The 13,192-nt window shown below is 31.6% G+C and overlaps 1 protein-coding gene across 1 annotated transcript in view; it reads left to right on the forward strand.

Moving 5' to 3' along the window:
• The window catches only part of RYR3 (Ryanodine receptor 3), a gene marked incomplete at both ends in the record, with an annotated part of 166,077 nt that extends 153,847 nt beyond the window's left edge, over positions 1-12,230 (forward strand). Inside the window, 8 exons of the mRNA XM_012937167.2 lie at positions 348-631; positions 2,674-2,734; positions 3,896-4,042; positions 5,450-5,581; positions 6,200-6,356; positions 7,964-8,129; positions 10,191-10,242; positions 12,129-12,230. Coding sequence (XP_012792621.2) covers positions 348-631; positions 2,674-2,734; positions 3,896-4,042; positions 5,450-5,581; positions 6,200-6,356; positions 7,964-8,129; positions 10,191-10,242; positions 12,129-12,230 — 1,101 coding nt within the window. The remainder of the gene's footprint in view (positions 1-347; positions 632-2,673; positions 2,735-3,895; positions 4,043-5,449; positions 5,582-6,199; positions 6,357-7,963; positions 8,130-10,190; positions 10,243-12,128) is intronic.
• Between the last annotated feature and the right edge of the window lie 962 nt (positions 12,231-13,192).

Consider the following 13,192-nt stretch of genomic DNA (forward strand, 5'->3'; position numbering starts at 1 on the left):
GTTATTTAAGTAAATTTTTGAACAATGGAAACGAATTTCAAAAGGGAAGGTATTCCGAAAATAAGATTTTTAAAACCTCAGTTCTTGTATAGATTAAAGAAACGATACATCCAGCAGGTGAGTAGCCTGTAGAATATAAAGTTTCGAATGAGAGTTCTATTTTTGTTTAGATCTGTTCAAACTATCTACACACCAATCTACTCACTAAACCGTTACTCAAAAATACTCAATGTATGTACGGTACTAGTTGTAAGAAGTGCTTCCACACATCTTTACAGATAATTAATATAAAGACAGTTCTTTTCCATTTTTCCTTATTTACCACTTTTTCATTATTTTTTCTAAAGGTTCCACTCGTAATATTTAAACGTGAAAAAGAAATTTGTAGAATGCTTGAATTCGAAGGCATGTGGATCTCTTCTCAACCGGCTGAAGATAATTTACGTGCACATTGGGATAAATTGGTCTTATCAACACCATCATTCCCACAAATGTATTGGGATAAATTTGTTAAAAAGAAAGTTCGTAATAAATATTCCATTCAATATGATTATGATGAAATTACAAAACTTTTGGGTATGGATAAAGTTAGTTCTGATACCGAAACTGGTGGGACTAGTCTGTCGAAATTGTAAGTCTTTTTTCTGTTAAGATATATTAGTAGAAATGGCCTCATCCATCTATGAATTATGGTATTATTGATTGATAAAAGTTATGCACTTAGTTTCATTTAACAAGATGGAGATTAATTATTATTCATAGTTGGACATAACCAGTGTTGTATTGGTTGATAAGTTACAGACAATTATTTCTCCAGAAAATATTTTAAGGTTGGATTTTGGCTGTTGGATAGAATTTAGATGAATTATCTACACTGTAATGACCCCTAAAGTACTTGAAACATCAATTAAATTTAAAACTGTATTGTGAAAAGCAACTTATTGATACGCAATATTACATGAACTTATCTGACTTATTCATAAGTAATAGTAAGGTTATTGGTTGTACTGTATGGATGCTTGTCTATCTCCATTTGTCTTTATTACTCATCGTCTATTTTTATATATAAGATGATTTATACGTAAATATTATAGGTAGATTGGAAATTTCTCTCTGATCTGTACTTATATCTTTTCTTCTGTTCGCCTAAATAAATACATGAAATGTACGTTTCCGAAAAAATTTTATATCCAACTTATTTTATTCCATTAGAATTAACGTGAATTATGCAAAAAAATCTGTACGAAATTAGTTAACACATGATTTTATTGGTCATCTTATAAAGTTAGATAAAGTAACTAGAGTGGTAAACCCTACGGTTATAAAACCACTTTTGTTTTGTCATTCTTAGCACCTGCCACTCACAAATGATGAAAATATCTCATTGCCCTGACGAAAACGGAATTCATTTTACTTCAACTAAATGAAAATAGACTGCACATCTTTAAGGTTACAGTTGTATTTTCCAGTAGATGTTTATCAGCAGAATGTAATAATAATTCAACTGATGGCTTGTACTAAATATGTGTAACATTTAATATCATGTAATTAGATTTTTCATTTAGCATGGGGATCTTACTTCATCAGTTAGCAATTTGAAGTACAATACAGATTGTAAATAAATCATCTTTTGAAAACGTACATTATCAAGACAGGGATTTCAATATCCAGAATATAAATATGTTTTTATCAGTTTCATATAGTGTTTATTTTATTTATTCACATGCTTATCAATCTTATTACCAGGCATCCCGAGTAGCCTTCAATCTCGATTTGTATTACATGGAAAATAACATCTTTATGGAGTTTAGTGTAAGGTGCCGATGTATTTCATACAAAGAACTACCTAATTTTCTTTCAACTGCCTTTTCTTTCATTTAATAACTCAAATTTTTCGTAATTATTTTTATCTATATATTTGTGCTATAAGTGTATATTATTTTACGCAAATAAGTGTATATTTTATTGAAATGATGCACGTACCTGATGTAGATTACCATTGAAAGCCATGAAACATCGGACGGCCGTTTCGTCCTAGCATACGACTCAGCAGTGCGTACCTACGATCCCACCGGGAATCAAACCTACAAACTTCAGGTCTTGCATCTAGAGCTCAACGTTTACACCACCAAGCTGACTTCTGGCGAAGCACTTATCTAACTTTAATCAATTTGCGATGTTGCTCACTACTCAGGACTTCTGTACTATTGTAACAGCTTCGCGTAGTGTATTGCTAAATGCATCTTTGAGATTTTCATTATGCATTTTTATTGTTTTTATGCATCATGAATAATCGACAACATTCTGAACTATTCATTTCAATTGTTTATTCGCTTGTGAACATCATTCAAATTCGTATTTTGTCTGTGGTTAGAAATAACAATTTCTAATAACACCACGTGTTAACGTTTTATTATTGAGTACTCCGTATTCTTGGTTTATCGCCATCTAACTAGAGAGATACCCATGGTAAAAGATTATCGTACTGTATTAGGGGTCAGATATACCCGACACGACTACGAAATTAAGATGAAAAAGCTGGCAAGTACTTCCTGGTTTTCAATAGTTGTCTAACTTAGGTCCGTTTGTAATCTCAGTAGCACTGAATAATTGCCTCAAGCCCCTATGCCGATAAATATGTATTTCTTGGTCCTTTTTTCCACTATATTTTAGTTTCGGGGGTATTGATATACAATATTTGGTTTGGAAATGGGGAGTCGTTTTTACAGATATTGTAAGTTTTCATGCATGTATTTGTATAGTTATGTTTAAATAAATAAACACTTTTAACATATCATTCATGTGACGGGTAAAAATGAATTCATGTTTGTTTCATCATGTAACAACTGAAGTAATATTTCTATAATTTGTAGAGTGTATGGATTCGTGGTCAACAGTGGAGTCTAAGACTACCGTTTGATCCTATTTAGGACTCGTTAGCCGGATGACTACATCGGGTCTCTAATCCAATATCTTTCACCCCAAAAGCCTAATAAATCATACACGGAGCTACTGAATCCAGATAGCCACTAATTTGTGCGATGTGTATAACATTAATATCATCAATGAAAAAAGCTTGTGAAAAGTGGCTATATCAGAGCAGTTCGTGTAGGATGAATATATGCCAATAAATACTAACCTATGAATCACATAATTGTCGTGATTAATAAATACTGTTTTATTATTTCTTTGGTAATCACTTAGATAAATTCTTTATTCTTGTTAGTTATCATGTTACGTAGGTTATTAAGTAAATCAAGTGAATAACTTATCACAAAATGTGTAATATCCAAGGGATCACTACGATTATTTATTTATTTGTGTCGATTGTAAGATTGCTAGAAAAAAATGATTTTTAATTAGAGACTTCAAGTAACGTTTGTTTTGCTAATACGTGAGATCATCCGAAAAGTGACTACAAGAAAAGGAGAACATGTTAACTGTTTCTTATTATAGTTCACGTACTCCTCAACAGTATGAAAATATTATTTAATACGAGATCAAGGTCGTAACATCCATGTCTTTCAGTAAATATTTTTATTTCAGTGATGTCGGCTCTAATATTTATATATATTTATGCTATAATCTGAAGATACACTAAATCATGTGACCATATGCACTGTAGTTCAACTGTATAAGCAAGAACTAAGCATCAATATTCAATAGCAAAGTGAAGCAAATATATAGTCGGAAGAAATCTTTTAAAATGTAAACTTAGTTAATGAAATACGACGCATAATATTCCTATTTGTTCTCCTGACTGACTTAGATTTTTTAAATATATCAACTTATACTCCTGTTGTAATATCATCATATATTTCATTTCATGATGACGAATTGACTGAATTCAACTCAGTGGGATTCTTTGAAACCCTATTTTTTTCATTTTTAATAGTCTTTCCTGTATTTGGCGGTTTATTTTGCTGCATCAGCTTTTGGAAATTTGAATTACTTCCTTTATGCTTGCCATTTACTCGATGTGGCTGTTTCATTCAAAACACTCAGGACGATAATTCAGTCAGTTACACATAATGGAAAACAGGCAAGTTTATATATATATTAGGGCTAACAATCTAAAGTCCATCCGTCATGATGAACTACAAATTACATGATCTCAACCCCGTATATTAACAATTATTAATAATAAAAAAGTTCATTGAGTTGTCGCCATTATTATATGCATCTTATCAATAATTCAGTAGCTAAATTTACTAAACTAAACACTCATTAAAAAAAGTGTCAAGTGAATTGTTAAGAAAAATTCATTCTCAAGAGATAGGCGCGCACACACACTTTTCCTTGTGATCATTGAAACACGTCATCCAATTTTAACTTTAACGTAAATAATATTCTTAAACTTTTATAAATACAAATACAGAATTTGCCAGGATTTTTTAAGAACTGTTCAAAATAGCTTTATTTATTTATTCAGTAAAACTATACTACAACAACGACCCTAGGAGATTTTAGGAGTGATCTTAAGATTATTCAATCAGAATGCAGCTTCTTATAAGAGCTTTAAAATATCTAAAAAAAAATGATAAAATTACAGAGGATTAGCAGATTAAAAATCATTGATGAACTTGTTATTGCTGAATATTGATAACTTAGTATGAAGATCATAGTTTGTGGTCAGGATAGACCATTATTCTTAGCCCTAGATCTTTCAAAACTTAACTCTCAACATTGAAACCCCTCAACCCTAGCTGCTAACCGTAAAATAACTAGACACTAGCTTCTCACCTGAAATCTCCTAGACCTTGGCTTCAAACTCTATAGGTTTTTAACCCTAACTCTTAACATGAATACTACAAAACGCTGGCTTCCAGTCGTAATACTCCTAGTTCAAACATTTCAACCTTAAAAGTTCATTCCACGAGAAAACGTTCACCTATCCTTTCAAAATGTGAAATCGAGTAAAAACCATAAGTTTTAGCAATAAAATGAATTCACCAAAATGAGAACTCTTCGCTGAACTAATCTTTCTTATTCAATAAAATATCCTCAATAGCCTTTTACATTTGCGCATCAGCTAGCTTAATTTTGATTGTTCTCTCAAGGCTGTTGGTTTAGTATAGTTTTACCACTTATTCAAATAATGTAAACAATCACAATAAGATAATGAAATTTGAAGCCTGAGTATTCGTAGCCGGTTGTTTTTAGTGGTTTTATGTTCTTTGAACTACGTGTACGTAGTTAAGCGCTGAAAATGTGCAGAATAAAATTGAAAACTCTGCAATTTATCTATCTAGCTCAGATAGTACAACATGACCAACAGCATCGACTCAAGCGACAAACCTCTATCATTTCAGAAGTTAACTTTTAATTTTCTAATTTTAGTAAAGAAATAAAATAGATAATATTCTGTATACGTTCATGCTACAACAATTTCTACATCTTCATTTTGTCATATCTACTTCATTTTTCTTTCCTCAAACCATTCGAACAGCTTGTACTAACAGTTATGTTGACATCGATTGTTATTTATTTATACACTGTGGTTGCCTTTAATTTCTTCCGTAAATTCTATGTGAAAGATAATGATGGTGTGCCTGATCCAAAATGTAATGATATGAAGACTGTAAGTTCCTTTTTTGATCGTATTTCATGCTATGATTAATAATCATCGTCAATTTATAGGACTAGTGAATACATGTTTACAATAATTGGTTTTATAGGTAAACTGATATGTATCTAATAACAAATATTGTGCACAAACGTATATTACCCTATGCATAATATGCTCAATAAATAACCAGACTTAGCTACGAAACATTTTGGTGTAACTTACAAAGAAGCCCAAGAAAGTCATTGAATGCAAAATTCTGTTTATGGAGGAAACGCGTTAAGGAAATAGCTCATTTCAAGTGAATTAAATGCTTCAGTGGTTGCTATGAAATTGCAAGGCCATAAAGACTTTCAAAGTCTGTGTCGAAAAAATACCGAACGTGTGAAGTCTGTTCAGCTGATTGTTCATGAAATGAATTAGTGGAAATTGTTATAGCGTACCTTTAATTGCACTTTTACTGGCAGTAATCAGCTAAAAAATAATATTTATAAATCCCCTTTAATTTCAGTACGTTTAATGAGACCAAAAACGATTTCTACGTAGATGAGCAGTATATATTGTGTAATCCTAAATGACAAAGTGCAAATGATGGCTGTATATTTACATATATCTTTTTTCCTTAAATTTCAGTGTTTCATATTTCACTTGCATACTGGATTAAGAGCTGGTGGTGGAATTGGGGATGAAATTGAAGCACCTGACGGTGACGAGTCAGAAAATTATCGAATCTTATTCGATTTGACCTTTTTCTTCTTTGTTATCATTATTCTGTTGGCTATTATCCAAGGTAATTTTAATAGAGAAGGAAAAAGATGAAATTGTTTCGCATTAAAATATATTAAGGATGATGCCTGTATAGTTACTACATGTGTGGTAGATAGAGATACAAGCGAAAAACACAGTCAGAGCATTGTATTACTGTTAGTTTAGAAGGTTTGTGAAGATCGTTAAACTTAAAGACTGACGTTAGCTTGAGAATTATTGAAAACAAAGGAGTATTAGAAAATTATTTCCTTCCAGTATGCAGTTCTTCGCAACACAAATCCCCCCAAAGACTGAATCCACGACATTTAGAACTCATGGCGAGGACATCATGTTAATTTAATGACTCACTGAATCAAATCCAGTCAGTTTGGGAGAACTGAAGGTTTAAGATTCCATCTCTAGTTTGGTCGTGGTTGTGCACTCTAGAGAAATCCCATATTCGACTAAAATAGTTTTTCATTGCTCCCTGGTTTTTAATGAAACTGCTAATTGATGTTAGTCTGTGTCGAAAACCACCCATAAAACAATTGAACTTCTTACACCTACGAACTAAAATTATCCATCGTTTTAAACAAGAAATGTAATTTTTTTCATTTAAATGTATTATTCACATATATTAAAAAAAGTCTAGCTGATTTGATTTATTATTAAAGGAACATTGTTTTATTAGTTACTTGTATTATAACCAATTAATAAATGTAATTTTAGCTAAGCAAGCATAAAAGTGTATCCACTGGTTGAAAATGTATTTCAACATATTGAATTGGCATGAAAAAATAGTAAGGTGAAGATATAGGTAGAAAGCTTAGAAAGTATATATATACCAAGCATATCCGTATTATCCGATCTTGTGTATCTGCATGGAACGAGCATGATAAACGCATACAATGCCAACCGTTACACAGGACAAAACCAATAAAGGATTTTTTGGTAACACCACTGTTAATTCTCCTAGTGACAATGTATTCTTTGGTTAGGAGGATAGGATCATCGCTCTCATTAAAACACTTACTAATTAACTGATATAGAGTAACTTCATCTTCGAAGTCATTCGTTAGTTGAAACTAGATGTCAAACGAATGACCGGAAAAATCCAGAGCTATCAATTAAAACCTGTTGGTTGAGCGGTCTACTGTGTCTTGTAGTAACTATTTACAGTTCACCAGCGGTGTGAAATTCCAACCTCAAGTCAACTTCTAGAATATGTATACGTTAAACACCAAAGCAAACCTTCACTTTCCCTTTTCATACACCAGTTTCTCACATGAATATACGGTTAAATCTTCTTGGAAAAACTGTAAATCCAAGTAGAGCCTTAGAAATTTAAATTCAACAGTGGGTAATGACGATGCAGGAATGCAGAAGTCATCAGTGATTTAAATATCTTATACACAACCATAGGGTGGTTGAGTTAGTTCCGTAAGCCTTCTTTCCCTAGAAATGTAGTCAGTAGTGTATGTAGATTGCAAAAAAATAAAATAGATGATATTATGTTTCGGATCACTATTATGTTATCTGTAACAATAATAAGAAGAACCACCGTCGAACTTATAATTCTCACCTGTTGATTGAGCTTTTGTTGAATTTTTTCTGATAAAACCTACCGTACTCTTTACTTCATATATATAGGTCTCATTATTGATGCCTTTGGTGATTTAAGAGATCAGTTAGAACAAGTAAAAGAAGACCTTGAATCAAAATGTTTCATATGTGGTATTGGCAAAGAATATTTCGATAAAATACCACATGGTTTTGAACAACATGTTGAAAAAGAACATAATTTTGCAAATTACATGTAAGTTGATTGTACAAAAAGCAAAATAACAAACATCTGGATTAAGATTATACAAAACAAAGTTATTTTTTGTTGAAATAAATCCTTTCGAAATTAAGAAAGTTAGTATTGTTATTGGTTTATTATTTAACTACTTATTAGTAGCCAAATTAGATAATAGAAATTTACAAATATGCACTAGATCCTTGTCGCTTACATCAGGACAAACAGGTTACTAGGATAAAAAGTGATTTATTGGACAATAAAATTAACAAATCAGAATTTTCTTAACATTTTTTTCGTATTATAACGTGAAGTAGACCTTAAATAATAAAATTTGCTTGTGTATGACATTTTTACTTCTTCACTGGTAAGTTTCGAGATTCCTTCCTAGGATTTAGGACAGACGACAGTTCCTGATCATGATGAATTTCCCATCCCTGAAATATATTTGTGCACTCCTTCACGCTTTAACACATTTCCAATTGCCCGAGAACTAGAAAGTCCCTTCCTAGACGTCACATGTAACTTCTGTGTCCAAAGAATACGAATTTTATCTGAATTTTGTAGGTTCTTATTACTGAATCTCTAATAATCATTGAGATATCCAAGGCAAATTTTTCACACAGAGTATTGAGGCTTCTGTACGGATATTTTTGAGCTCAACATTGTGTTGGTGAATTTAAATGAATCTATAAGACTGTGTTTGCTTCTTAATACACAATAGCTACTGCGCAGTGCATATCAGAAGCGCCTGTTTATTTAATTCAGGTTGTTTGCATTTAAGGATTAAGAATTGAAAATCGGTTGATGGGGTAATAAATCTTCGTCAACCGAGTTGGTTGGGACATATATTACGTAAGCCCAACCACCGCCTACATAGACAGATGTCGTCTGGTGGAGACGTATGCCGAAAGAAGACTAGCAGTGACCGAATCAAAACTTGGCATCAATCTGTCAAATCACCGAAAATTACACTTCGTTAACAGTGTGGATATAGACTACTTGGTTGATATCCCCATTATTATCATACTCAGTAGTTGAAAATCTTGGATGTCACTGCTTGGAACAGATTGCGGTAATGTAGATGCATTCATGCTTCGTCTTCCCTTAGAACCTGATTTCCGAAATATTTCCATACTTCTTTTTTCTATACCTAATTTTTATTGTACTACTGATACTGTTATTATTTCTACTACTGTGGGATTTGTCTTAATTGTTTCATCTTGCTGTGTTAAAGTGATGTTGTAACTTAAACCGGCACAAATATATGCCAGGTTCTACGTTGCATATGGCTGACTGTTTAACGAGTTGAATGACATTTTTACTTCCATTCTTGAAATATTATTCTGTCTTTTAAGACCAACTTAATGTATAACCAATTTACATTATCTTGATATTGATAATTTTGCTCTATAATTTTGTATTTACTATAAATAGGAAGTGTTTGATTTTAATTGATGATGAATTGGTAAATTATAGGCATTTAAGTTTAAAAATAGAGTAAGTTTATCGTTTGTACTGCAAACAATATGATGGATTATGCCAGTAAACATGTTTGGATAGTCTATTATGACATATATACTACACAGTGAAACAGTTAATTAAAATTTCCAAATACTAGATAACTGTTAAATTGTTGTTTAAGTTTTATTGGAAGATAGTCAATTCGATTTGACAGTAAATCAAATCTGAAAAATATAAATTTATAGTGATTTTTCTCTCTATGTTTAAATGGTCCCAAACTCAGTTCAAATTAAAGTTGAAAGTGTGCTGAATAATGTTTTTCTGTTTTTCGATATTTCCTTGCAAATCCACAATGTTCCCTACAAAATAATTTTGACCATAGACTAAGATCAACGTGTGAATTGTTTAAAGCCATTCAGCAATGTCCATTCTATTTTCCAAATCAAGGACTGTGGAAAATAATAAAATTTTTAAATTCATATATGATCAGTTACTTTAGAATTTATTGTCACAGTTGTCCTACATGATAAACAATAATTATTCCTGTAATTTTCATCAGTAATTAGTAAATATAATATTTAAAATCTTTTCTTTGCTATCCATTTCATTTTACAGGTACTTTCTAATGCATATAATCAATAAGCCGGATACAGAATACACTGGCCAAGTTAGTAAAACTACTTAACTTGTCTTATTGTAAAGATAATCTACTGATTCTAAATTTAATTGACTTTAATTTAAAGGTAGTTTCCGCCACGAATTAATATAAAGAAGAACCGTTGAAAACTAGAAGGTACTGAATAGTTTTTTTTTCATTCTAGTCCGGATTTTTCGTGAATAGATATTGACGACCTAATTCATTATCGACCATGGAATCTTCAGATCGTTTAGACAACATGGCACCTCAAGAATATTGAGTTGGAACCTAGTGGTTTATGCCATCAATATTAGTTAAACGTTGACAGAGTGCGACGAGGATTTAGCATAATTATTTAACAACTTCTCTTTGCTCAAGAAGGTGGAGAATTACCAGTTACGACCCAGTGAACTAAAAATAGTATAATTACCAAGAGACCTTAAGGTCATGACTTTGAGCCATTCGAAGTTATAAGTGTGTACAGCTGATTGGCTTCAGAATAAAATGAGACATTTGTCCATTGACTTCTGATTATCAACGGTTCTCCAACTGAGGTTAGTCCGTGAGGAAGAAAGATAATCTTCAAGTCGAACTAATTTCACAAACTTGATGACTTTCAGTTTTTATAATTTCAAGTGTATGAGCAATCTGCCTTTGGAATATGTGCTGAATTATTCTTTTAGTATACTTTGTATAAAGATCGCACTAGGTAGATAGTCTACTGCATATAATGTTTTGTTTACCTAAATCTTATGGAACAATATGGCTAAAATGTGAAAAAACGCATTGAACAGTATAACATATACCGTATCAGTAATATGGTTCTATTTAAATTTCATTGGTGAAGTAAAACGACCAATTAAATTTATGTCATTTTACATGACTAAATTAATTCAGTCAATTGTAATTAGGCGGAAATACCGATTATCATTACTATTATTATTATATCTATTATTATTATATTTATTATTATTATTATTATTATTATAAACAATGTTGTACAAGAGATTTCACAGAGTGAACAGATAGTTCTTATAGCTGAGGTGAGATTGCTACTAAAAAATGGCTACATCCAGGTTTTTTTCACTAGCTTACTTTTGAGTGAATGTTACCTCAAAAAATTTAATTTGAAGAGTCTGTTCTGAAAAGTGATTAATTCGTCTGTCTTACAAATAAGTATCATTGTTAGTTTTTTTGTTGATTAATATTTATTAAGTTATCACTTCACTAACACCTGTCTTAAGAGAATTTTCACCGAGGCTTGCTGATATTGCAAACAAACCTATGCCAGATATCCATGGAAAACCAGGAAGCACTGGATAGCTGTTTCGTTTCATTGCGGGACTCCTCCACAATTCACATTCACGATCCAACAGGCTGTCCAGCCCAGAACCTTAGGTCTCGCAAGGAACCGTTGATATCTAGAACACTGAGACTGGATTTAACTGTGTAAATGTCTAACTTCAACCAGTTTGCGACACTGCTCAACCGTCTTCCATTGTCTTAACTTGAGTTGTGATATTAACAGCATTCGATAACCCCTCAAACCACTTATACCGTGAATTCATGGGCTTGACCAAGAAAATTAAACAAATGAAGTAGTTCTATTTAGTGAGTTTTGGTAATTTTAACCGGGTAATCTAATCGTAAAGCTTTGATTGCCAAGTTGAACAACAATCACAGTTTAATCATCCAACAAATAGGATGTGATTACCCTAAATCCATTCACCTAAATAACAAATTTCTTCTATCACTTCAAAATTAGTCTTATTCTAGCCACTAGTTTAGTTAATTATATTTTAATAAGTTTTAGAAAGGTGCACCTATAGTTATACATCAACATTAGATTATTTTCCCAACAAATAAAATCTGCCTTGCCTATTTTACTATTACCACTGCATTTTTTTCTTATCTAGGAAACATATGTTTGGGAGTTGTATCAGCAAAGATGTTGGGATTTCTTTCCTATTGGTGATTGTTTTAGAAAACAATATGAAGAAGAATTACAACCGAAATAATTAATAATAGGTATACACTCTATGAAATGAGCTAAAAAATCAGACAACGCACTAGCAGACAATGAAAATAATCTCCTTTCTCTCCAGGTTTTCGTTAAGCATTTATTGTTTATTAATACCCATTTAAATGTTGTTATTTTGTCGCTTTTATTCATTGATTTCGCTTTCGTCGATAAAATGACAAGATTAATCCTAATTCTAACAAGCCTAACACTCATGAGGATAGCATCACAACGTCCATCTGAAGAAACCCAATCAAAACGTTATCCTAACAAGTGATACTGTTTGTTTTTTGTTTATTGCTTTCCCTCTTTCTGTCAATCTATTTATCCATTTTTTCCCAGTCTCCGAAATTCTAATCAGTTTTGACCATGTCGATCTACAGAACTGAAAAGTCTAAAATAATAACAAGTAAAAAAGTACCAAGTAAAATGGAAGATGGACTGCAATAGAAATTTATACAATATCATACTCAAACTATTGTTGAACACCAGTACTAATTTAGGATCAACATAAATGCCTATTAGTTCCCTTGCATGCGATAATTTTAAAGTGCTATAAATATGTTGAAAGATACATTGTGTTAATTTTAATTATGTTGCAAATAGAAAATAGTTTTTCGTCTACTTTCTGACTTTTTAATGGTGAGTAACTTATTGGAACGTTCCATTGTTAAATTTAGATTATGGTAATGAATAAAACTAAATTTTATGATTTTACTTACTGAGTTGACAACGGATAAACCGTCAATAAGATGTAGGTTAAACTATGCATATTGGTACCCTTATACTAATAACTAGGCAGTAAATTAGAATAGATAGATGTTCTGTATTGAAACACGTTTTCTTGGTAAATACTCTTTTTTATTACAGCATTTTGACAATCCAAGCAGAATAATGAGAATTTACTTTTGTTCGTGGATACCTATTAGTTACCTTGATGAAAATGTGAAGGAATATACA

Source organism: Schistosoma haematobium, chromosome 1 (assembly GCF_000699445.3).
Source record: "Schistosoma haematobium chromosome 1, whole genome shotgun sequence".
Taxonomy (NCBI): Eukaryota; Metazoa; Platyhelminthes; class Trematoda; order Strigeidida; family Schistosomatidae; genus Schistosoma; species Schistosoma haematobium.